Source organism: Trifolium pratense, linkage group LG5 (genome assembly GCF_020283565.1).
Source record: "Trifolium pratense cultivar HEN17-A07 linkage group LG5, ARS_RC_1.1, whole genome shotgun sequence".
Classification (NCBI taxonomy): Eukaryota; Viridiplantae; Streptophyta; class Magnoliopsida; order Fabales; family Fabaceae; genus Trifolium; species Trifolium pratense.
Genome location: NC_060063.1, coordinates 11921521 through 11944686, shown reverse-complemented (window position 1 = coordinate 11944686; position 23166 = coordinate 11921521). Strand labels below are relative to the sequence as shown.

General features: G+C 33.5%; 1 protein-coding gene across 2 annotated transcripts in view; it reads right to left on the bottom strand.

Annotated features, from left to right (window-relative positions):
* Window positions 1–11686: 11686 nt before the first annotated feature.
* The window catches only part of LOC123884548 (DNA ligase 4), a 31720-nt gene continuing 20240 nt past the window's right edge, over window positions 11687–23166 (bottom strand). Inside the window, exons 8-27 of one of the 2 annotated variants that reach the window (XM_045933663.1) lie at window positions 22401–22480; window positions 22280–22317; window positions 22192–22198; window positions 21876–22031; window positions 20369–20444; window positions 19831–19955; window positions 19695–19729; window positions 19551–19609; window positions 16978–17061; window positions 16375–16464; window positions 16237–16285; window positions 16039–16126; window positions 15754–15954; window positions 14694–14819; window positions 14502–14601; window positions 14316–14421; window positions 13975–14105; window positions 13670–13834; window positions 13339–13494; window positions 11687–12731 (exon numbers count right to left, since the gene is read on the bottom strand). In XM_045933663.1, the coding sequence (XP_045789619.1) occupies window positions 11951–12731; window positions 13339–13494; window positions 13670–13834; window positions 13975–14105; window positions 14316–14421; window positions 14502–14601; window positions 14694–14819; window positions 15754–15954; window positions 16039–16126; window positions 16237–16285; window positions 16375–16464; window positions 16978–17061; window positions 19551–19609; window positions 19695–19729; window positions 19831–19955; window positions 20369–20444; window positions 21876–22031; window positions 22192–22198; window positions 22280–22317; window positions 22401–22480 (2653 nt within the window). In that variant the 3' untranslated portion in view covers window positions 11687–11950. Of the gene's footprint in view, window positions 12732–13338; window positions 13498–13669; window positions 13835–13974; window positions 14106–14315; window positions 14422–14501; window positions 14602–14693; window positions 14820–15753; window positions 15955–16038; window positions 16127–16236; window positions 16286–16374; window positions 16465–16977; window positions 17062–19550; window positions 19610–19694; window positions 19730–19830; window positions 19956–20368; window positions 20445–21875; window positions 22032–22191; window positions 22199–22279; window positions 22318–22400; window positions 22481–23166 lie in introns of both variants that reach the window. The other variant, XM_045933662.1, reaches the window with a different exon arrangement.

The window sequence follows — 23166 nt, the reverse complement described above, 5'->3', positions numbered from 1 at the left end:
TGTTAGTAGTCCCTAAACTATAAAAAATACTTCAATTTATTCCCTAAACTATCTTAAAAAACAACAAAATAGTAACAACACTGTTAAATCATTACTGCTAAATCAAATTACTGCTAAAACAAATAGTCTCTAAACCATACTGTTAAATCAAATTCATTTTTAACATAATTCATTACTGCTAAACAACACTGAAAAAGCAACTGTAACACATAAGAGCAGACACAAACATTTGAAATATTTATGTCTCATGATTCTACTACTAGTTCTTATCTTGAAGAAGAAATTGTATTACTGAAAGGAGCTAGATCAATAGATAAATGAAAAAAGTAATGCGCCCAGTCAAGGACAAATCCTCTTTAGCCCCAAGCTATAAGCCAAAAGAGGAAAATACAACCAGAGGATCGATTCTCTGTTACATTCTTATAGAAGAAATTTCACGAAACAGAAAAAATAAGGCAAACGAAATGAAGCAAGCTCCTTAAACGATAACAATTAGGAAAGCAAGGTAAGGCCAGTAGCCTGATAAAAAAAGAAAATGTTCCTCAGTACAGCCTAACCAATCACCTGAAGGAAAATTGATACGATAAAAGCAGCGGAATTTTAAAATTTTCCTTTTGTGATCCTTACGAATGGTCATGAATTGTGTTTAGAGTTTTACCTTTTGGTTCGAAAACTCCCTTTAAATCACGAACGGCTATCGAACACTTCGAATCACGAACAAGGTCACGAACAATAACCTCGAACCGTCACGAACAAGGTCACCACCAAGTCACCAACGAATTTGATCACAAGCGTTAAAGGTATAACGCCTCTAGCCAGTCCACACGAACAACCTTCAATGGAGTGCTAGCTCCAATGGTTTGAAGGGTTAGGAGAAAGGAGGCACAAAATAAGGATTAGGGTTTTTCACAAAAACTCTAGAAAGGTGATTAGGGTTTCTCAAGAGAGGAGAGAACAAAGGCTCATGAGAATGAGTAACAAAAGTGTGTAACTATTTCTCCTTACCACAAGGGTTCTATTTATAGAACCACTTGCCATGGCAAAATTACACTAAAGCCCTTTTAACTAAATGGGCTATAGTGGGCGTCATTCTCATGTAAATATGTCTAGTACATATTTGCACCCCCTTCTTGCTACATCATACCATATGATGTAATGCTCATTTTAATTACCATAATACCCTTATCATATTTCCTTATTTCTCCAAGGTGCACCGTACCTTACGGTGTTCCAATCTCACTAGATTGTTCTTATGTGTGTGACCCTGTAGGTTTCCGTAATATTGACAATTATAATAAATCACTATTTATTACAATAAACAGTGAGCGGTATCTAGCAACACATCACTGCTACTCAAGTTACGAGAAATTAACATGTGATCTAAACATAACCTCTTGTGATAATATCAGTGTGTATAATTACCCCTTTGCCCTTTATGTCTATATTGAACACAAAACATACTTGGTGTCATCTTTGTCCAGTTCAATATTGGGCCCATGACATTTATCCTATTATGCAGGATTGGCAAATTCCATCTAGGTCACTACTGTCCCTCAGCATGCTTTGTGAAGTGCCCATCAACTGCCTTTATGGTTATCCTGTTACGGACAACGTTAGATCAGCAACAAAGTACTTGACTCCACATCTAGGGTACAAAGTGGTTTCAGGTCTAAGGGCGGTTTACACCATTATCACCATGAGAGTAACTTATGACACTTTGCATAACTTTGCATGTAGTACTCTCATAGCGGGTCAATCCAGTATAAATATTACTCCTAATATTTATACCTACGTCAAGACTTGATAACTCCTTATCCCATGATCCATGAGATGTGATCATCAGTCTATCTTCATAATAGTCTTTATGCTTTAAGGTTATCCCCTTTACCTTAAAGCTCGACTACGGATACTTTAAGAATAGTGTCCTTATGTTTAATATTATCTCATGATTAAGTCACACTTAATTATTAAACGGACTTTCTATTCTAGGGACTTCATTATTTTGCAACCTTACAAATATAATAAAGAAATGCCATATTTATATTCAAACTCCTAAAGCAAATACTATGAAAATAGATTGGCTCTTAGGGCTTACTCCAACAATCTCCCACTAGCACTAAAGCCAATCTAGGTTTCTCTTAATACCTATAGACTTAGTATGCCCATCACGCTTCAACTGCGCAAGAGGCTTTGTTAGTGGATAAGGAACTATTTCCTATGTTGGTATCTTACGTATCTTCCAACGTTCTATTTCGATCTCTATCGAAATATATAAGTGTCTAAGTATATTCATGAATCGTCGGTGAGATCTATTTTCAAGTGTTCTTGCAAGATTAAACTATTACCATCACTAATGTGATTAATGTGACTTGTAACACCGGAAACATATCTTTAGCTCAATCATGAGCCAAACGATCCAATCTTAAATACTCAACTTATTTAACTGAAACAAACATATTACGAAGCTTATCTTATAGCTTTCAATGCTTGTATTCAGCCATGATATACAATACATTGGTATGGAAACTTCCTTCATTATAACTTCCTTATAATGATCCTTCCCATACCTATCTATTTCAAGAAATAGGCCTTAGTTCCTTTAAGGTCCTTAGGGATATTCTTGAAGGTAAGTTAGTGTCAAACACTAATTTCAATTTTGGTACATAGGTTATTCCTAACTCTTTAGGAATTCTTGCCTAAGTGTTTCATCAAGAGTTATTTTCCTAGTCATGTCTCACATGTATAAGAAAAATGTCTTGATGATTAATATGATATCAGATATTATCACTCCCACTAAAACTTTGTATGCACAAGATTTATATTTGTCCTTCATTTGTTTTCCACAAAACTTTCAAAAGGAACAAATATTCAAATTTATTCGATCTAATCAAAGTTAGATAGGTTTGTCCTTGTTAATTTGTTTTCATAAAACTTCATAAAAGGAACAAACAATAATTTAATTTTCTGAGAACTCTATCTAATCAAAATTAGATAGCTACAAGTTATATACCTTTCTAGCATCATTTGGATCAACAAAACCCTTAGGTATATGTCCAACACATATATATGAGGTCATTCCAATTAAGGAATGCAACTTTGTTATCCATCTACCAAAACATGTAGTACAACATTTAGCAGAAGCAATCAAATATTATAAGGTATTCTTAATACCATCCATATCAGTGTTCAAAAAGAATACTCACTTTCATCGTATGAGTCTTACTCATCTTGAAGACATAACCATTATCTACATAAGGTTAGTGTATATGGATTCTGTATGAGATTTCATGGCATTTAGCCACTTCTCATAATCTAGATCGTCTTACGACCTTTTAGAAAGTCAAAGACTCATCTTCCATGAGAATCATATCACATTGCTGAGTCATGATAAAACCATACATTGTAGCCATATGTGATATGTTAGACTTATCTTGGATTTGTGCAACTTTAAAACAATGGTTCTTCAACAACCTTGAGGAACCGGTTTGCATTCCCTTTTAAATAAATATGTTTTGTGGTACTTGAATTTATTCAAGTTCTATATCACTCCCACTGTCTCTTTTAGAGACACACTCCCACTAGAGGAATGTTTCAAACCTAGCAACAAAACAACCTTTTGTCCTTAAGAGTGATATAGGACCAATATCCCTTTCTTTAGGATATTTCCACTTATTCATTCATTCATTTGGAATTAGATTTATCTAATAAATTTTAATCCAAAATTCTCATAAAGACAAACTTGGTACTCTTACCTCCATATCGCATATGGTGTCTTTATGATCATTTTAAAAGGGAACTAATTGTGGGTGAAGATTAATTATAAGTAAAGAGATTTATAGAAAGAGTCAATATATAATTAAACTATCCTTAAATCATGTCAAACATGATGTGATAAAATAGTTATTATAGTCTTTTAATTAAGTATTTACTGATATGACTCATTCATATAACTTAAATACTTTTGTCGAGTTCTATTTTCTTCATTGTTGAATTTCTTTGACAAATTCAAAGATTTCTAATTGGTGTCATACACCTACCAACATCTAATGATTTTAATCATCAATGTTAATGAAGTAAAATAAACTCAATATACAAAATATGTTTAGTGGTCGACATACATCTCATGTATATTGTTCAAATAGGTCATGCGTTATTTTATTGACACATCGAATATTTGTACTAAACAACAATGCTCTTGATATATTTAAGGTCCAAATCATATTTGGCTCTTATCACGATTGTTATAGATAACCCTATCAAGACCATGGAACCCTAGTCCATTACTTGACTTGGAGTAATAGTATAGAAAACTTTGCTTAAATGATAGGACCATTACTTGTCTTATCATTTAAGGCTACAATTCATATATTGTCAATACAAGATATACAATTGCTACTTCTATTACTAGATGGAATTCAATAACAATTATTGTGTTCCATTTCAAACTCGATTTTAAGTCATTGCATAAGCTCTCATTATCAATGAAACAATTTTCATTCTAGATATGGGTTGACTTAAAATTATAGCCAATGTTCTAATTCTTTAAGCATCTCTATTTTCGAAAAATTGAGATTCAACATCTTGTATTATATACTTTTGATGTAGAAATAGAAATTTTGACTTTCTATAACAATATGTGCATTATTGAAGTCTCACTTCATACTTTTGGTTTGACTCTTCCAAGAACTATTTACGTCATTTTTATTTAATGGTCTAACCATAGCCGTTCTACTTTGACAACCATTTTGTACTATTCAAATAAGAGGAATATAAATCTTATTTATATTATATCTCAAATCTTTGATAGTGCAAATTAATTCTCATTCAACTCAACAAATTCCGGTAGATATTCAAAACAATTTTGTCTATATCTATTCCATTATAATTTGTTAGATTGATCCTATGACCAACTTTTTGATCCATTGAGAAATTTATCATACTCTAAAGTTCTTTCAAAAGGATCTTACTTGAGATTAAATGATCACATCATTTATTATATATTCTATATCTAGACGTCAACTTGATGCTTCTAACAAGTATCCCTTTTCCAATCTAGTTATGGTAGGTTGTTCACAGTTTATAGTTCAAGACTTATAGTTTTCTCGCATTTGAGAACAATTCTCAATTTGTACCAATACAGAAACTCCTTTCTGAAAATCTTGTCCTTCATAAGGACAACTTAATATGTATTGTATTTCGAAATTCTAATTACAAAGATATGTAAGATATTATGACTAAATCATATTTAATTTGGTCTTTAATTAAATACGCTCTCTCACTATTTTACTCAAAACAAATGACCCTCGACATTTGATTCGGAAAATCCCGTTGGAAGATTTTCTAGTGAGAATGAGATCCATATTTCACTTCGTTTTAAGTCAGCGTTGGGCTGATTACACAAAACTTAGTTATTTAGGTAGGAAACTCCTTTCCAATTGTATCTCATACAACTCTCATATCCTTTCTATTGGGTGAATAACACTTATTCTAATCCATCACATGGAATGACCCAATACTTGCTTCTAAAGTCATATAATCTTATTATATTTTCTTTAGTTAAGTTAGACCCATTAAATAGCGATCGGATAAATAAATTACCTCACCGCAACTTATCAATATTGACAATGCACTTCGCGTTGGCAAAACCTACATTGATCGATATTGATCTTGAAGGGCGCTATTCGTTGGAAAGCAATAAAACTTAATATTAATTCCTTTGAGGGCTTTTATAATTAATTTGATCTCACCTTACCAAGGCTTACATACAATGACGTCACTCCATTCATAACATGCATCAACATACATAATATAATAAAATGAAACAGTTATGGCCCATAGCGCATTTGTTCTCCCAAGCCAATGAGAGAACCTAATCTAACCTAAAACGATCTATACTTCTCCAAGCATGATCTCCAAGGTTGACCTCCATTGTTCTTCTTCTTCATAATATTACATAATAATATAAAAGAATACTCGTTTTACATACGAGGGAGTGGATGAGAAGAGAATATAGAGAATAGAGATAAGGCACGACACGCAGGCCGTATTTAAAAACCAAATGCAATAAAATAAATAAACTAAGGCCATAACCGATCATCAAATATAATAATAACAAACAAACTTTATTATTATTAAAGTCTCATAATTAATTAAATCCGGCGATTGATCAAATCAGGTAAGTTTGATTCAAATATTTAATTCACAATTAAATATTTCGAATCAAAATTTGCTAAAATAAATAACATTATTTTAAAGTAGAATTAAATCTTTTGACAATTCTCCAAATATGGAAAATTATTTAATCAAAACCTTTTTGAATAAAATATTTCCAAAATTGGTAATATTATCTTTTAAAACAATTTTAAAAGATATTTCTAGAGATTTGAAACGATTTCATAATTAAATATATATTTGTCAAATATGGAAAATTATTTAATCAAAACCCTTTTGAATAAAATATTTCCAAAATTGATGATATTATCTTTTAAAACAATTTTAAAAGATATTTCTAGAATTTTGAAACGATTTCAAAATTAAATATATTTATCATCTACTTTTCGCATCAACACTTGATACGTTTTGCAAATCCTAATTTTAATGACACAACATTTGTGCAACCCTTTCATGCCGTCAAAATTCCTTATGACCAAATTCAATCCAATTGATCAACATGTCATTGTTTCACCATACAAAACATATCGCATGCTCCACCATACAAGTGTCGGATTCCGGAGCCGTTTCAATGTTAATCATCCAATTTATACACAAACAACCGTCAAATTTTAATTACTCGATTTTAATCTTTTATTAACTGTTTTAATCATATTAAAACTGAATTCATGAATTTAAACAAACATCAATTCATGGTTTCGTAAGTGGCTCTGATACCACTGAAGGAAAATTGATACGATAAAAGCAGCGGAATTTTAAAATTTTCCTTTTGTGATCCTTACGAATGGTCATGAATTGTGTTTAGAGTTTTACCTTTTGGTTCGAAAACTCCCTTTAAATCACGAACGACTATCGAACACTTCGAATCACGAACAAGGTCACGAACAAGAACCTCGAACCGTCACGAACAAGGTCACCACCAAGTCACCAACGAATTTGATCACAAGCGTTAAAGGTATAACGCCTCTAGCCAGTCCACACGAACAACAACCTTCAATGGAGTGCTAGCTCCAATGGTTTGAAGGGTTAGGAGAAAGGAGGCACAAAATAAGGATTAGGGTTTTTCACAAAAACTCTAGAAAGGTGATTAGGGTTTCTCAAGAGAGGAGAGAACAAAGGCTCATGAGAATGAGTAACAAAAGTGTGTAACTATTTCTCCTTACCACAAGGGTTCTATTTATAGAACCACTTGCCATGGCAAAATTACACTAAAGCCCTTTTAACTAAATGGGCTATAGTGGGCGCCATTCTCATGTAAATATGTCTAGTACATATTTGCACCCCCTTCTTGCTACATCATACCATATGATGTAATGCTCATTTTAATTACCATAATACCCTTATCATATTTCCTTATTTCTCCAAGGTGCACCGTACCTTACGGTGTTCCAATCTCACTAGATTGTTCTTATGTGTGTGACCCTGTAGGTTTCCGTAATATTGACAATTATAATAAATCACTATTTATTACAATAAACAGTGAGCGGTATCTAGCAACACATCACTGCTACTCAAGTTACGAGAAATTAACATGTGATCTAAACATAACCTCTTGTGATAATATCAGTGTGTATAATTACCCCTTTGCCCTTTATGTCTATATTGAACACAAAACATACTTGGTGTCATCTTTGTCCAGTTCAATATTGGGCCCATGACATTTATCCTATTATGCAGGATTGGCAAATTCCATCTAGGTCACTACTGTCCCTCAGCATGCTTTGTGAAGTGCCCATCAACTGCCTTTATGGTTATCCTGTTACGGACAACGTTAGATCAGCAACAAAGTACTTGACTCCACATCTAGGGTACAAAGTGGTTTCAGGTCTAAGGGCGGTTTACACCATTATCACCATGAGAGTAACTTATGACACTTTGCATAACTTTGCATGTAGTACTCTCATAGCGGGTCAATCCAGTATAAATATTACTCCTAATATTTATACCTACGTCAAGACTTGATAACTCCTTATCCCATGATCCATGAGATGTGATCATCAGTCTATCTTCATAATAGTCTTTATGCTTTAAGGTTATCCCCTTTACCTTAAAGCTCGACTACGGATACTTTAAGAATAGTGTCCTTATGTTTAATATTATCTCATGATTAAGTCACACTTAATTATTAAACGGACTTTCCATTCTAGGGACTTCATTATTTTGCAACCTTACAAATATAATAAAGAAATGCCATATTTATATTCAAACTCCTAAAGCAAATACTATGAAAATAGATTGGCTCTTAGGGCTTACTCCAACATTACCCACTCCCTATTTGCTACATTCTCTCAAACCATAAACCATAATCTTCATTACATAAATCAACTAAACCATAATCCATCAAATTCATTACATAAGTCAACAAATCCATTATCCATCAAAAGAACTAACTAAATCACAATCCATAGTTAACTAAAGAACAATATTAATCATAAACCATAATTTCATTACTAGAAAACTAGCATGCATCATTTCAATAACCCACTTTCTATCAGCTTGACTATTCGTGAATGTTCCTGGGCATGAGTGAGTTGTATTTTCAAAAGTCTTGATTTGAAAGCTATTTGTTATACTACTACGCGAACAAAGTATCTCCCATTTGCAATGCTCAAACACACATTTTGCTCTTGCTCTTACCTTGTCATTCTTTATCCATTTGATTTGTCTTCCAATATGGATGGTATAGTCTTTCACAGCTTTTTTAAATTCAGCCAAAGTTGCAAACTCCATCTCTACAGCTAACCTAACTTCCCCAAATTGAGCTTCAGCATTGAATTGTGGATATATAACTCTCACTGATTCATTCTCTTCATCAGATGAACTAATAGGCCCTCTAAGTTCTTCTGAGTGATAAGAGAACCTTCCTCCATCACTTGTATCATCATCACTTTCAGCCATCTAATATAATATAATGTATAGTATTAACAAGGAGCACAAATTGAGAAAACATTGAGGAGACAAAACAGGGACCACAATAGGACCACTATAGAGAGGCAATTGCATAAAAAAGAAACAAATTAGGACCACTATAATACTTAAACAAATTAGGACCACAAAGCAACATAAACAATAATATAGATGGTAATAATATAAGAGATACAAAAGCTTCAAAATAGCAGCAACATGAATAAGCGAAAAAAGAAGCAACAACAACATGGTTCACGCTAAAACAAATTTGGTTCAAGCTAAAACAACATGGTTCATTGTACTAAAAAACACAAATTTCATTCATGAAAATTAACAAGTGAGAATAAACCCTTACAAATTTATAAAAGTTAGAACGAAAAACAGTGAAAAACGTACCTTAAAACAACGACGACAATCGGAATTGGAGCGTATAGGTGGCGCTAGGGTTTTCAGATTGAGATGATTTGAGAGAGTTGATCGAGAAGAGAGAGATACGAAGATGCAATTGAAGGGGGTTGAAGGAAAAAGAGTTGGTGACGGAGGACTAAATTAATGGAGTTGAGAGAGTTGATCGAGAAGAGAGATATAAGCGTAAAAGTAGCTTTTGGATTTTAGGGTTTTAAAGAACAGTTAACGGAAAAGATAACGGAGGACTAAATTGATGGATGGAAAATAGTTTAGGGACCTAATTGATGGATGAAAAATAGTTTAGGGACCTTTTAGTTGGTTTTAATAGTTTAGGGACTGAATTGGTGAGAGAGTGATAGTTTAGGGACTAAATTGACTGATTACTCGAGAAATTTTTCACATTGCTTTGATATCATGCTACATAGGTTGTTGGACGTATATATATGTGATTGGATGAATTTGGATTCTCTGCATTCAAAAATTCTAAACTCACTTACATTCACTTGCATTCAGTGTAGAAATGCTAGGAGAGAGATAGTATGGTAGGTGATAATGATAAAATTGACCTTAAAAATAAACTAAATGGAGGTGAATGTAGGATTTTTGAATGCAGAGAATCCAAATCCGTGATTGGATATCCACATCATTTCGAGAATTTTTTTTTGCCACACCCTAAGTTTATTGCGTGTGCACCCTCTGCATTTTTCAAAATATAGTTCGAGTTTTAGAACTCGAATGCCCCCAATACATATATGAAATTTCAGGATTTTACATGTTCAAGTTCTAGAACTTGATCGAGCAGCCTATTTTGGATCTACAACTTGAAACTTGTGTTTAATGAGACAATCCTAATTTCTTAAGTTGTTTACATTGATTTAGATATTGATGCTCTTCATAACTCTGACGCTAAGGTGAATCTAAATATTGCACTTAAAGTTGTGGATCCTCCGGATGATGTGAAGTCGGATATCACAACTTTAGCTAGGTGCAATGTCTGACTTCACATTAGGAAAGGCAACAAGAGATACCTCTATCTGAAGCAGCGTAAACAACTTAAAAAATCAGAATTGTTTCAATAAAAATAAGTTTCAAGTTATAGAACCTGAACTGGCTACTTAAGTTCTAGAACTTGAACAACTTGCTCGAGTTCTAGAACTTAAACATGTAAAATCCTAAATTTCAAACGTGTATCAAGGATGTTGGAGTTCTAAAACTTTAAGTGTAAAAGAATGCTCGAATTTGAGTTCTAGAACTCAAGGATGATATTTTTTGAAATTTAGGGGCACAAGAGGCTAAGGGGGTGGCAAAGAAATTCCCCATCCTTTAATTAACTTTTAGGATGAAATCAATATGTCTATTTAACATGCTTATAAAAAAAAAAAAAAAACTATTTAACATAGTATTATCAGGATGTGAAAATAGGTATTTTAAGTTGTATTTTAGGATGCGTTTGATCCGCTAAAAAATATGGAACTGGACAGGACAACTTTTGTTATATCCGGTTTGATTTGAAACTGGTTATGGGACTGGACAAATTAGGTAGCAAGAGACATGACAAAAATAAGATTTTTTGTCCCTCAATGAACCACGGGACAACTTTTTGTTCATAGTACAACTATAAAAAATACAAAAATACCCATTTTATTTTCGAATATAAAAATATTATAATCTTATATCTCTCCGGTACAGTTTTGTCCTGTCCTGTATTATCTTGTTTTGCCATGTACTATTCTTTCCGATTCTTGCTGTTTTACGAATCAAACTATTAAATTGCTAAAATTTTCAGATTGTTGGATGCATATATGTGATTAGACACAATCATAATTTCAGCTAATTTTTTAGATGAAATTCACATATATTCACCTCGTGTACAACATCCAGGTAAAAATGTGAGCTCAAAAATCTTCAATTGGATATTATAATCTAATTTTGTTGTAAAAAAAGTGTTGTGAGGTTCAAGGACCCAATTGAGATTCATGGTGCAGTTGAAACATTATACACCTGAATCGTACAATTACAATAGAGAGCACGTTTGAAAACTTAAATTAACTATAATAAACAACTGAAATAATTACACAGATGAATAATCTTTATATTATCTCTAGACTCTAAATAGGTTCATGTAATATCTCTGGCCTTGCCATGAATAATCTTAATAATATTATGCTTGATTAAAAACTTGGCAATTTTTGTACCCAAAAAAAAAAAAAAAAACTTGGCAATTGAAGCTGTGAAAAATAAATGAACATAAATGTACGTAGAAAAAAAAAAAAACTTTAATTGATAGAGCAAGCAAAAAAAAGGGATATAATCACTTACATCTAGAGACAAACACCAGATATCAAATTTGCAAGCAAATAAAAAATAACTTGGACCTAAGATTTGGAACAACTTAGTTTAAATATGAACGTTTGAGCCATATATTCATAACGTAATAATCAATCTATAAGATGATGATGATGATCTACCAATCATTGAGCAGACCACCGGCGATGGCCTTTAAGCTAACTTTCTTTTTCTTTGTAGTCGGAGGCTGTTCGTTGGAGATTTCTGGTGGCTTCTCTTCCTCAACATGACATTTCTCTTCCTGAACCTGGCGTTTCTCTTCCTCAATATTACGATTCGTAGGTTGCTCAACTTTGTTCATGGCAAGGCTAGGAATCATGTCAAGTAACATTGCCTGCACAGGATCAGTCATAATTTCAAGTTTCTCAGTCCCCTGACTACTATGGTCATTGCGCACGTCATTCATTTCAATTTCGGGAACAAACATCTTTTCATATTGGTTGTCCTTGAAATCCTCTAGCTCGAATCCCTTGTTTCGTTCAGAACTTTCTACCACTTCAGTACCTTGGACATTATGAGTTTTCTCAGTCTCATGTGGTTTCGAATGTTCATTGTGAAAATCAAGACTTCCTTCTGTAATGTCAGCCTCTTTCTCATATGGTCTTATATCAAGAGAATCACTTTCATCTGATTCATATTCACTTATTTTAGCACGTTTTTTCGCAATTTGCGATCGTGCTCTTCGAGCCTGGTTTCTGTCTGTTTTTATTTTTTTAATACCTGTGCCCGCAGGTCTTCCTCGTTTCCTTGGGCCACGCTTCTCTTGTGATGCTAAAGCCAAACTGTCTTGAGAAGCAGCTTTGGCACTACTCTGCTTACTTCCCTTGTTGGAGAAAGATTCATTTCGGTCTCTTACATTATCTTCAACCAGATGAACATCTGCCGCCACATCATGTTCACTAAAACAGAGCGGAAAAAAAAATCAAATGCCATGGAAAATAATGATAGAATACAAGTGCATAGGTCCTGTAGAGAATCCTCCATTTGACCAATAGCCAATACCATTGAAATACCAATTGCTGCCTGGTGTGTCATTCTAAACACCAGAGGGATATCATCATCATCATCAATGATTTTAGCAACTACACTACAAAGCTGGAAAAATAAATGTTTTAAATGCATAAAAATTGATGTCTGTTGTGCCTAATCTTTGTTTGAAATAAGGGGGTTTGTTAAATATCATTTTTTTTTGTTTCAAATTCTCAGTTTGTCAGATCTTAGTAGTCTAACAATATCATGATGAACATAGACTGAAGATAGAGTTTTAGTTCTTGAATTATCCATTTTTCAAAGCCTATATCCTATATATACATCAGAACAGAGAACTCGCATTCTCACAATAGTCAATATGGAATAGAAAAAATCAGTAAAATAAATTATAGGTAACAAAACTTGTGAAAAGCATGTAGTACATAACAATATCAAAGCATTTGCATGCACTCAGATTTACAACCTTGTCATCCAAATATGTGACAGATTGTAAATTCTGCTCATGCATTAACTTACCTATCCTCAGCAGTTGATTCTTCTATTCCATAAGGCTTCAAGCTATAAGTGTCTTCTGATAATCTTTGGCAACTATTCAAACAATCTTCTAACCACTTGGAATTAACTATATGCAACTTCTTGCTACCGAGAAGCTTTCTCTCAACTGAAGTAAAACTACTTAGTTGAAGTACCCCCACCAAAATGAAATCCAAAATAGAAGTGTTAAAGGCTATAAATAATAAATAAATTACATAAAATAATGAATATTCACCTTTTGCTTTCAAACCAAACGTAAGTAGTCAATAATGAACATTCAACATGACAAGTTGCCAACAAACAGATCACTTACCTACTATGTATTTCGTCATCATAGTTGGTATGAAAACTTGGTACAAACAAGGCCACCACATGAGTTGCAGATTTAAGATTAGAGGTGACTTTCCCACCACCCATGAGAACTTCAAGCTTGAATCTCTTTGAAGAAAGTCCCAATAAAATTTGCCAATCTTCTTTCCTGTATAAAAATACAGAACAATCAGAAAGTTACAGAGCAAACTAGGAACAAATAATACGATAACGATCAAAACCCTAAATTCCATATTATGTGCTTATTATAAAAAACATATATCCAAGTTTACATTTACTGTATCTTACAATGATGGCATTGTGGTGTGGAAATAAATGGAGCATCCATTGAAGACAGACCACTTGTCCTTTGGGCAGTATTTTTTCCTGTAATGGTCGACAGTACTGACATCTTCTGACCTATTAATATTGCTTAAGAGCTGCAAAATAATGAATGAAAGTTAACTCAATTTACTCAGATATCAAATAAGTAGATTTTGGTAAATATTAAGAGGAAAAAGTCAAGGCACATCAATGAAGTAGCTACAATTTGTAATGAAAACAAACCACCTTATAGTAGAAGATCCATGATACACAAAAGGAAAGAGAGGATATGACTCTTGTACACACACACACACTAATGTTATTACCTGTTTTATGTCTCGAAGATCAAGATCCAAGTAGTAAGAGTCCGAGAACTCGTCAATTTCTTCTTGTAACTTCTTCTTGGTCAGTTCAGATACGAAGAGGAAGTACCTTTAAAAGGAAACATTGAAAGCGATTTATAATAAGAGTTTTACAGCATTAAATAAGTCCATATTCAGTTGGAAACTCACTTCGACTGTAAGGGGATGAGCTTCTTTTGTGCATAGCAATCCAATACCCAAGTATAATGAATGACATCACCACGACGTTTTGCAGCTTCAAATTTAAACCCTACATACAGCAGTCTTTATTAGATATGCAGCCAAAAAAAAATTCTTTTTTCAAACAGTGTGTAGTTTATCAGACAGAGACAGAGAGAGGACCTTTGTTGTCTGCTGCAACACAATGGGTGACTGAGTTATTCAAATTCATTGAGAAAGTGCCGCCATTCTCTGCAACTAATTTATGGAACGACTCGAGAGAATGAGATGGAGGGACATTAACAAAGTCTACACATGTCAAGGCAAACTATTTTGCAAAATTAATTTTCAGATCAGTCAGGATGATTAATATAATGAGTTATTTCTCTCATTCAGCTGCACTGTAAAAATCTTTAAAAAATTTAGGAGGAAAGAGGCTAAAAGAACATAAAACAACTTTGTAATGGAAAGAATTGCATTTCTTTTTCTCTGTGACAACAAAGGGCCCTTAAACTACGAGGAATACAAGTACCATGGAGCAGGAAGGGATTGTGATTACATCTTGTGCATAAGCAAATGCTTTCTTTTGAGATATTGCTTGTGTAGTGGGCAAATATGTTAACACATGCAAGCACAAGAAACTCAAAATAAAAAGACATCCATGTGTGTCTCCAAAGCATAGCCCAGGTTGAGCTGGGACATCGGGAGGTGTTTGAGAAGGAGGTCTAGGGTTTAAACAATGAATATCAACATAATATACTAACAATCAGCATTTGCTTATTAAAAAAAAAGACATAAGGTATGAAAATGAGAGGGAATTTGGAATGTAGCACCCCATAGGGGTCTAGGCTATGTTATAGATTAAAATAGGCTACTAAAGGGAGTAGAATGGACTAAAATATGAATGACCATATGCTTAACACACTACTTTAACATGAAAAAGTAAGCACAACAATAAGTACGATTTTGCCAAAATGTGGCTCTGCGTGAGATCTGAAATAGCAGAGCACTCCTAACATAGTGAATTCGTACGATTTTTACTTCCATGTAACACCCAAGCCTTATCCTAATAGTTAGGGTTGGTAACATATATAACAACGCTGTAATTTGGAAATATAAGTATAAAGCATATTTCTAAAACAATATATATATATATAGAAGAAATTCTAAAACAATATATATAGAAGAAAAAAAATATGCAGCTGGACAGATGATTGGTAGCTAGCAAGATTTTCAAGGATACAGAACATCATATTTGAAAACATTAAGGAACCTCCCTTAACACCGGAAACATCAGTTTGACTTAAATGAGAAGGAACAATGGACACGTTTTTCTTTTCTCCCCTTACAGAGGATTTCATGCGTTTTGGTTTACTGTCATTGGTCCCATATTCTGGATCCCTCTGTGTGGTACCGTTGCTAGATTGCACCAATTCTATAAATGCTGCAAAGGGAATTAAATAAAGGAATTAACTGTATAGTAAAATCACCAACGAGTATGCAAAAACATATTTTGTAAATCCCTTACATTGTACATCAAGACATTCATGCCAAGCCTTATCATATCTCACCCTGTCAATCCGAGGAAATCTCAGAGAGTAAGGTGCAGCGAATACCTGCAAATAAAATCATTCAGATTAAAACTGTGCAGTTCAAGAGACAAGAAAGATTGTGTAGACTGCAACCCTTCCAAACTCAGACAGACACTTTATTTTCAAGGCCACACCTCAGATTCAATAGTTCGGATTTCACTGGTTATAGACAGAATAATTGATCTGCATAAAGAGAACAGTAATTGTGGATCAACATTGAAAATGCAAGTGATATATAATTCTGAGTTCAAACGTATGCATAAAATACTCACTTTTCAGGGCTATCAACCCACACATCAGGTCTTTCTTTGGAATGATGAGTAACTTGATAAAAGCTTGGTTGCATCTTCTTTGGATACTTTCTGAGGGAGAGGGAAAAAGAGAAAGCAGACTTAAACTAAAAGTTGTAAATATTTGATTGAAGAGATCATTTAAATTTTTCTGCTTCAATACCAGAAAATAAAGACAACTAAGACACAATAAAACTAATCAGATATTATCTCATGAAAAAATTTGACACATAAAACCTTTTAGTTTTTTATATTGTGCCTAACTCATCCTTACAAAAAAGGTTTGTGCAATGATGAGTGGCCTCCTCTTTACAAATTATTTTCAGGTCTTACCTCTTTTCAATGTAAAAATTGAGCCTTCAGAATATACTCCTCACGTCCAGCACAATTAGGCTTGACGTGTGGATACTTCAGTCGGCGGCACGAATTAGATAGGCTTTGAGACCATATTCAGTTTTTATGTGGGGCGTAACTCATAATTACAAAATGGTTTGTAAGGTGAGAGGTGCCTCCTATATATGAAACAATTTTCAGGCCTTTATCTTATTTCAATGTAGGACTTGGGTTTTTCCCAATATAACCTACCTGAAGTAAGGTTTTAGTTTGGTTATTACTGCTTCAAGCTCATCATCAGAAAGTCCGGTACCAACTCTACAAAAGGAGATAAATCTGCACAAAAAAAAAGGACAATATTAATAGAACTATGCATAGATATTGTTGGAACCCTGAAATACAAACATATGAAATAATGTGTTTATTGACTTAAAATGGAGCAAAAGCTCTTACAATGGCAAATAGCAAAAATGAAAGATAAAATGTAGAAGGAAATGAATTCCAATCTGTTGATATTTAATATTATTGTAAATATATTCTAGAGTATTCTTAGCATAGCATATTCCATAGTAATATTCCCTTGTAATTAATGCTCTTAGTATTATATAATGGAATGTCCGTGATGCTCAAATACACACGGTTTTCACCAATGCCTCTTGTGTTCTCTATTATTTTCTATTTCAACATGGTATCAGAGCCTATTAAGAGGCAACCCTACACCGTGCTTAACCGGGGGACCCACTGTCCTCCGTTGAAATTTTTTTTTTCCGGCAAACTGTGTGTTACCACCAGTTTGTCACAATATCTCTCGAATCAGTTTCAGACTAAAGACCTTGGTAAACTCCGGTATTTTTTGGGCATTGAGGTAGCTCAATCTAAGGATGGTATTGTGATCTCACAACGAAAATATGCTATGGATATCCTTGAAGAAACAGGTTTATTGAATGCAAAGCCTGTTGATACTCCTATGGATCCAAATGTCAAGCTTCTACCTAATCAGGGGGAGCCTCTATCAGATTCAGGGAGATATAGGAGATTGGTTGGAAAATTGAATTATCTCACAGTCACTCGTCCAGACATTTCATTTGCAGTCAGTGTTGTAAGTCAGTTCTTAAATTCTCCTTGCCAAGAACACATGGATGCTGTAATCCGGATTCTGAAATACATCAAAGGTGCTCCAGGAAAAGGTCTCATTTATGAAGATAGAGGTCATACTCAGATAGTTGGTTACTCAGATGCTGATTGGGCAGGCTCACCCATTGATAGACGATCAACTTCTGGGTATTGTGTACTTGTTGGAGGAAACTTGATATCTTGGAAGAGTAAGAAACAAAATGTAGTAGCAAGATCAAGTGCCGAGGCAGAATATAGAGCCATGGCACTAGTAACATGTGAGCTGATTTGGTTGAAACAGTTACTCAAAGAACTTCAATTTCAAAATGTTAGACCAATGACACTTATCTGTGATAATCAGGCTGCACTGCACATTGCCTCAAACCCAGTTTTTCATGAGAGGACCAAACATATTGAGATAGACTGTCATTTTGTCAGAGAGAAGATCGAATCAGGCGACATTGTCACGAGCTTTGTCAATTCTAATGATCAATTGGCAGATGTCTTTACAAAATCACTGCGAGGTCCTAGAATCAACTACATATGTGGCAAGCTTGGTGCATTTGACTTATATGCTCCAGCTTGAGGGGGAGTGTTGATATTTAATATTATTGTAAATATATTCTAGAGTATTCTTAGCATAGCATATTCCATAGTAATATTCCCTTGTAATTAATGCTCTTAGTATTATATAATGGAATGTCCGTGATGCTCAAATACACACAGTTTTCACCAATGCCTCTTGTGTTCTCTATTATTTTCTATTTCAACACAATCAACCCTGAAGCTAAGCTCCTCAAAGAAAGAAAACACTCTTTCTTTGATTAACCATAATGGTTCCAACTAAAATCTTCCATAATGTCACACTTCCCTCACCTCACTATATATATACTACTAAGGCATAACAACTTGCGAACTAAGCAACCTACCCCATTCATTATTTATCATATAATCTCACCATACTCTTTATTACAATAATTAGCTCTTTTCCTTTATCCCTCATAGTCCTATCTCTATCATATATATGCACATATGTTAAAGCAAACTAGTCTTAATTATAATGGGTCTCTATTTTATCCTGAAAGAGGTACGCTACTTCTCTAACCATACCATAAAAAAATGAAACACAAAAAATGGCAATGTTTCTGATAGGGCCCTTAGGCCCAATTCGGAGGATAAGCTAGAGCTGGATTAAGTGTTAGATCAAACCCCAAAGAAGCCCATAGAGAAGGTATATTCTAGACAATCATATAAGGTTAGATTCTCTAAAATGTCATGTTAGACCTCCGAAAAGATTTATGCATTCAAATAAATCAGAGTTAGATCTTATAAAACTCAGTTAGTGCCCATCTTTCATTTATCTCTATTTCTCATGCCTCTTAGTAGTGTTTTTAAATTTTAGATTATATCATAAATAAATAGAACTTAACCTCATTGGCCTATTAGCATATCAGTATATTTAAATATATGTAAAATGACTTAATTTAAGACGTTGATAACAAATAGACCTTTAAATAACATGTTGAGATGTGGCAAATCTAATCTACTTGCCACATCAGCACTTGACATAATCATTTGAATATTAAGGATTAAATCGGACACTTCTAAAGAACAAGAAATCACAAGCTAAACCCAAACTATAGATAGAGCAAACCCAAAATTTGACACATTAATAAGGACAAAAACATAATTACTCCCTAAAACATTTATACCGTTTGGGATGTGTATTTGGGGATGGACGCTCTGCAAGACCCACCAAGAACTGAGCAACCTGTAATGAAAATATGCCGCTATAAGTCCATTTAAGAAAAGAATAATTTATTATAAAGTCAAATGCTACGAAATAATGATGAAACCTCTCCACCACGTCGTCCGGAACCATAGTAGCCACCTAGAAATCATCAAAAACAGGAAAGTTAAGACAACTCTGTTAAACAAACTACTCCAAGATGGAAATAAACTGCAAAATTTAAGAAGATAAATCATATAGACCTATGATAAGTACATCCAGATCAGAGCCAGCTTGAACGTAGTCAGGCTTCAGTTTTAGCCATTTTCCACTGCGGTCACTAGGTTCCCATTTGGAGCTGAGGTCTTTTACTACAATTCCCTCGTCTCTATGTAAAAGAGACAAATAGAATTCTTAAGAAACATATCCAATGTCTTCTTTTTTTCTGCTTTTATTAACGATATCATAGTTTACAATGAAAGGAAATAAACCATATTCTTCACACAAAAATAATCCAAAGAGAAATGTAGTCAAGCCTGCTGAGACGTGAAAAAGGAAGACACTAATGAGCCAGAAGTGAGCCGCTAGTCTCCTAAATCAATTTATTGCAAGATTATGAATATTCTGTTTTGGATAATTACTCATGCTTAAGACCAGAATCATTTTAGCTGGAAATATAAAATAGCTATCAACTGTTTGAGGCATTTTAACCCTCCTAGATTACATTGTCATGAGACAAATCACAAGAAAATAAGTGTTTGATTAAATAAATAAAAAGATTCAATTATGTTTTTTCCTCACCTATTTTCAATGGTTTCTTTGAAAAACCTTTCAACTTCATCTGCATTATGAGCAATAAATGACCAACATGGTTCACCTGCATAACATTATCGGAGAGAGATTGTTCAATCAATTTAAAATATGGAACATGGTCAGCAATGCTATATGAGCATATGCTAACTCATTGCAACACTGGACAAATAAATCTGTGAACAGAGTTTCCATTTCTACTCATTTACACCCTTTTCATAAGGTATTAGCATCATCCAACACCCATTTAAAATGGTTACCTCAAATTAAATGTCCAAAATTAAAATAATTGAGTATTTATTTTGAATCCTTTTTTCTGAAATTAAATTAAACTCAACTATGAAATAACAATAAATGTTAATAATATCTTATCTATTCATTTTTTAATCATTTTTTAATGAAGATAAATTCATGAAAAGTTATAAATTTTTTTATTTCCAAAAAGAACCAATTTAAATTCTAAAATAAAAAAAACAAATTTATGAAAATTTATTTATGGCTTGACAGGGGTATTGCCTGCTCTTATTGCTACAAAGTTCAAAACAATAAGATTCATAAGCAACAATAAAAAATATAAACCAAAAAATATTTATAAAAGTAAATAGAAAAGAGTGATGAAATAATAGGTGAAAAAAAAGAACTGTGCATTGATATTATCTACTACAATGATATTAGTTATCTCCATTGAGAATTTACTTCACAATAATATGAGGAAAATAATTGAAATTTGGCTAAATTGCACTTTTGGCCCCCTAAGTTTCAGAAAGTTGCGATTTTGGCCCCCTATGTTTCAAAATAGCACTTCTAGCCCCCTATCTTTACCCCTTTTGCAAAAGTTCAATTTTGACCAAGTTCAATTTAGGGGGCCAAAAGTGCAAAAATTTTATTAAATAAACGGATTTAAAAAACAACTGTTGCACCACTTCATTGATGCATGATACATACCAGGCAATGGAATTCAAAATTAATTTTAGTCTTTCATAAAATCAAAATTAAATCAATAGTAAATGCTATTGGACAAGGATTACAACTATGCATGATTACAATGATTAGAGTCTCCAAATCTCGTGCAACTTTCTATCTATTTCCCTGAATTGCAACTAGATAAGGATAACAAAATTGATTAAAAATGTTCTAGAATATAAATTTCTTTCACATTCGCCAGAAAACGTTCAACTCAGACCACATAACCAATAAAGCCATCATTAGAGCTGGATTTAAGTAAATGAGCAAATTGAATCCACTGGGATATTATAATCAGTAAGGAAGAAGAACCAAATCTAGCTTAGCCCCGCCTATTGCTAGATTAGAGAGCTGAGCCACCAACTAGACTACATATCAACAAAGACAATATGATACCAAAACAAAGCAATACTTAATCAATCAGTAACCAATATCCAATTTATGGATCAGATGAATAACTGTTAACATGCAAGGAGAAGTCTTTCAACATAGTAAGTATGCATGACAAGGCAAATTGATCAAAAGGAAATCTTACCAGAAGATGGATGACTGTTGATACCACCATTAGGTATTAAAATTTCGAAACGACCTTTCAATGGCTTCACAACTTTACGTAGAATCTCATGCCGCTCCTTCAATGTTTGGTGAATTACACTAGTATCTCCAAAATAAAGGATGTCAAATGCAACGTCTAATCATTCTTGAGTCAAGGCATTTGGATTTAATCTTTCTTGCATTAGAAAATTTTCATAATATACAGAATTAGATACTCATTCTATCATTGAAACCAAATCACATCACATTTGCTGATAGCTGAAATTAATAGTTGAACTGCTCGGAGACAAGGATACAGCATAACTGCAACAAGAAAAGCCCAAAAAAAGTTAGAATTACAGTTTCACAACAAAATTAAGATAAAGAATATCCAAAATTGAGAACCTGTCTATTACTCTCAAGCCCATCCCTTGCTGCCTTGGCTACCATGAACAGAAAACAATAAATGGTTGATACAACTGAAAATTAAGGCTTTACAGTGACTAAGACATATTAAAGTACATGCCTATTTCCTGATTAGAGCCAAACTCAGCAAAACGATTCAAGGATGTATCCCAGACCAACATTTCACCATCAAGTATGCATCTAAACAAGATCATAAGGTCAGAAACAAAACAAAAAAAATAGATAAGCTTTTTCACACGCGCACACTATAATGATACAATATTAATGTCATTAGAAAGTTGCATATTGTATGAATTAAAAAAATGAAAACTTGGTAGAGGAATTCTCTTTAAAAATGGTGAAATCTGTCTCTGAATTTTTTATAGCAATGAATAAATTTTGTTAATAATCGTTGATTATTAAATTTGTAGTGGAACAAGACACCTTTAATGTTATTAGTGCTTACGAACCTCAGGTACGGTCAGAAGAACACATCAAAGTAAAGTTTCAGGAGGATATAGAAGGCTTGATCTAGGAAATACCACTAGGAGAAAAATAATTTCTAGGAGGGGATCTAAATCATTTCATGTTTCATTTCACTTGTTTGGTTTTAGGGTTGCAGAACCAATTTTAGGGTTGACCCATTTTCCAATTGTATGGCTACAGAACCACTGCCAGAGTCTAAGCAAAAACAGCAGTTAGAGCAACCACCAGTCACATGCACCCCGCCATGCTTATCAAAAAAATAAATAAAAAATGCACCCCGCCATTAGAATCAAAAGTCAAAGATCTATCATCCACCAGAGCTCACACCGTCAACAGCCACAATTTTAGAAGCTTTCCCGGTCATAAATGGTGATCGGAGATCTAATCAGACACTTTGTCGT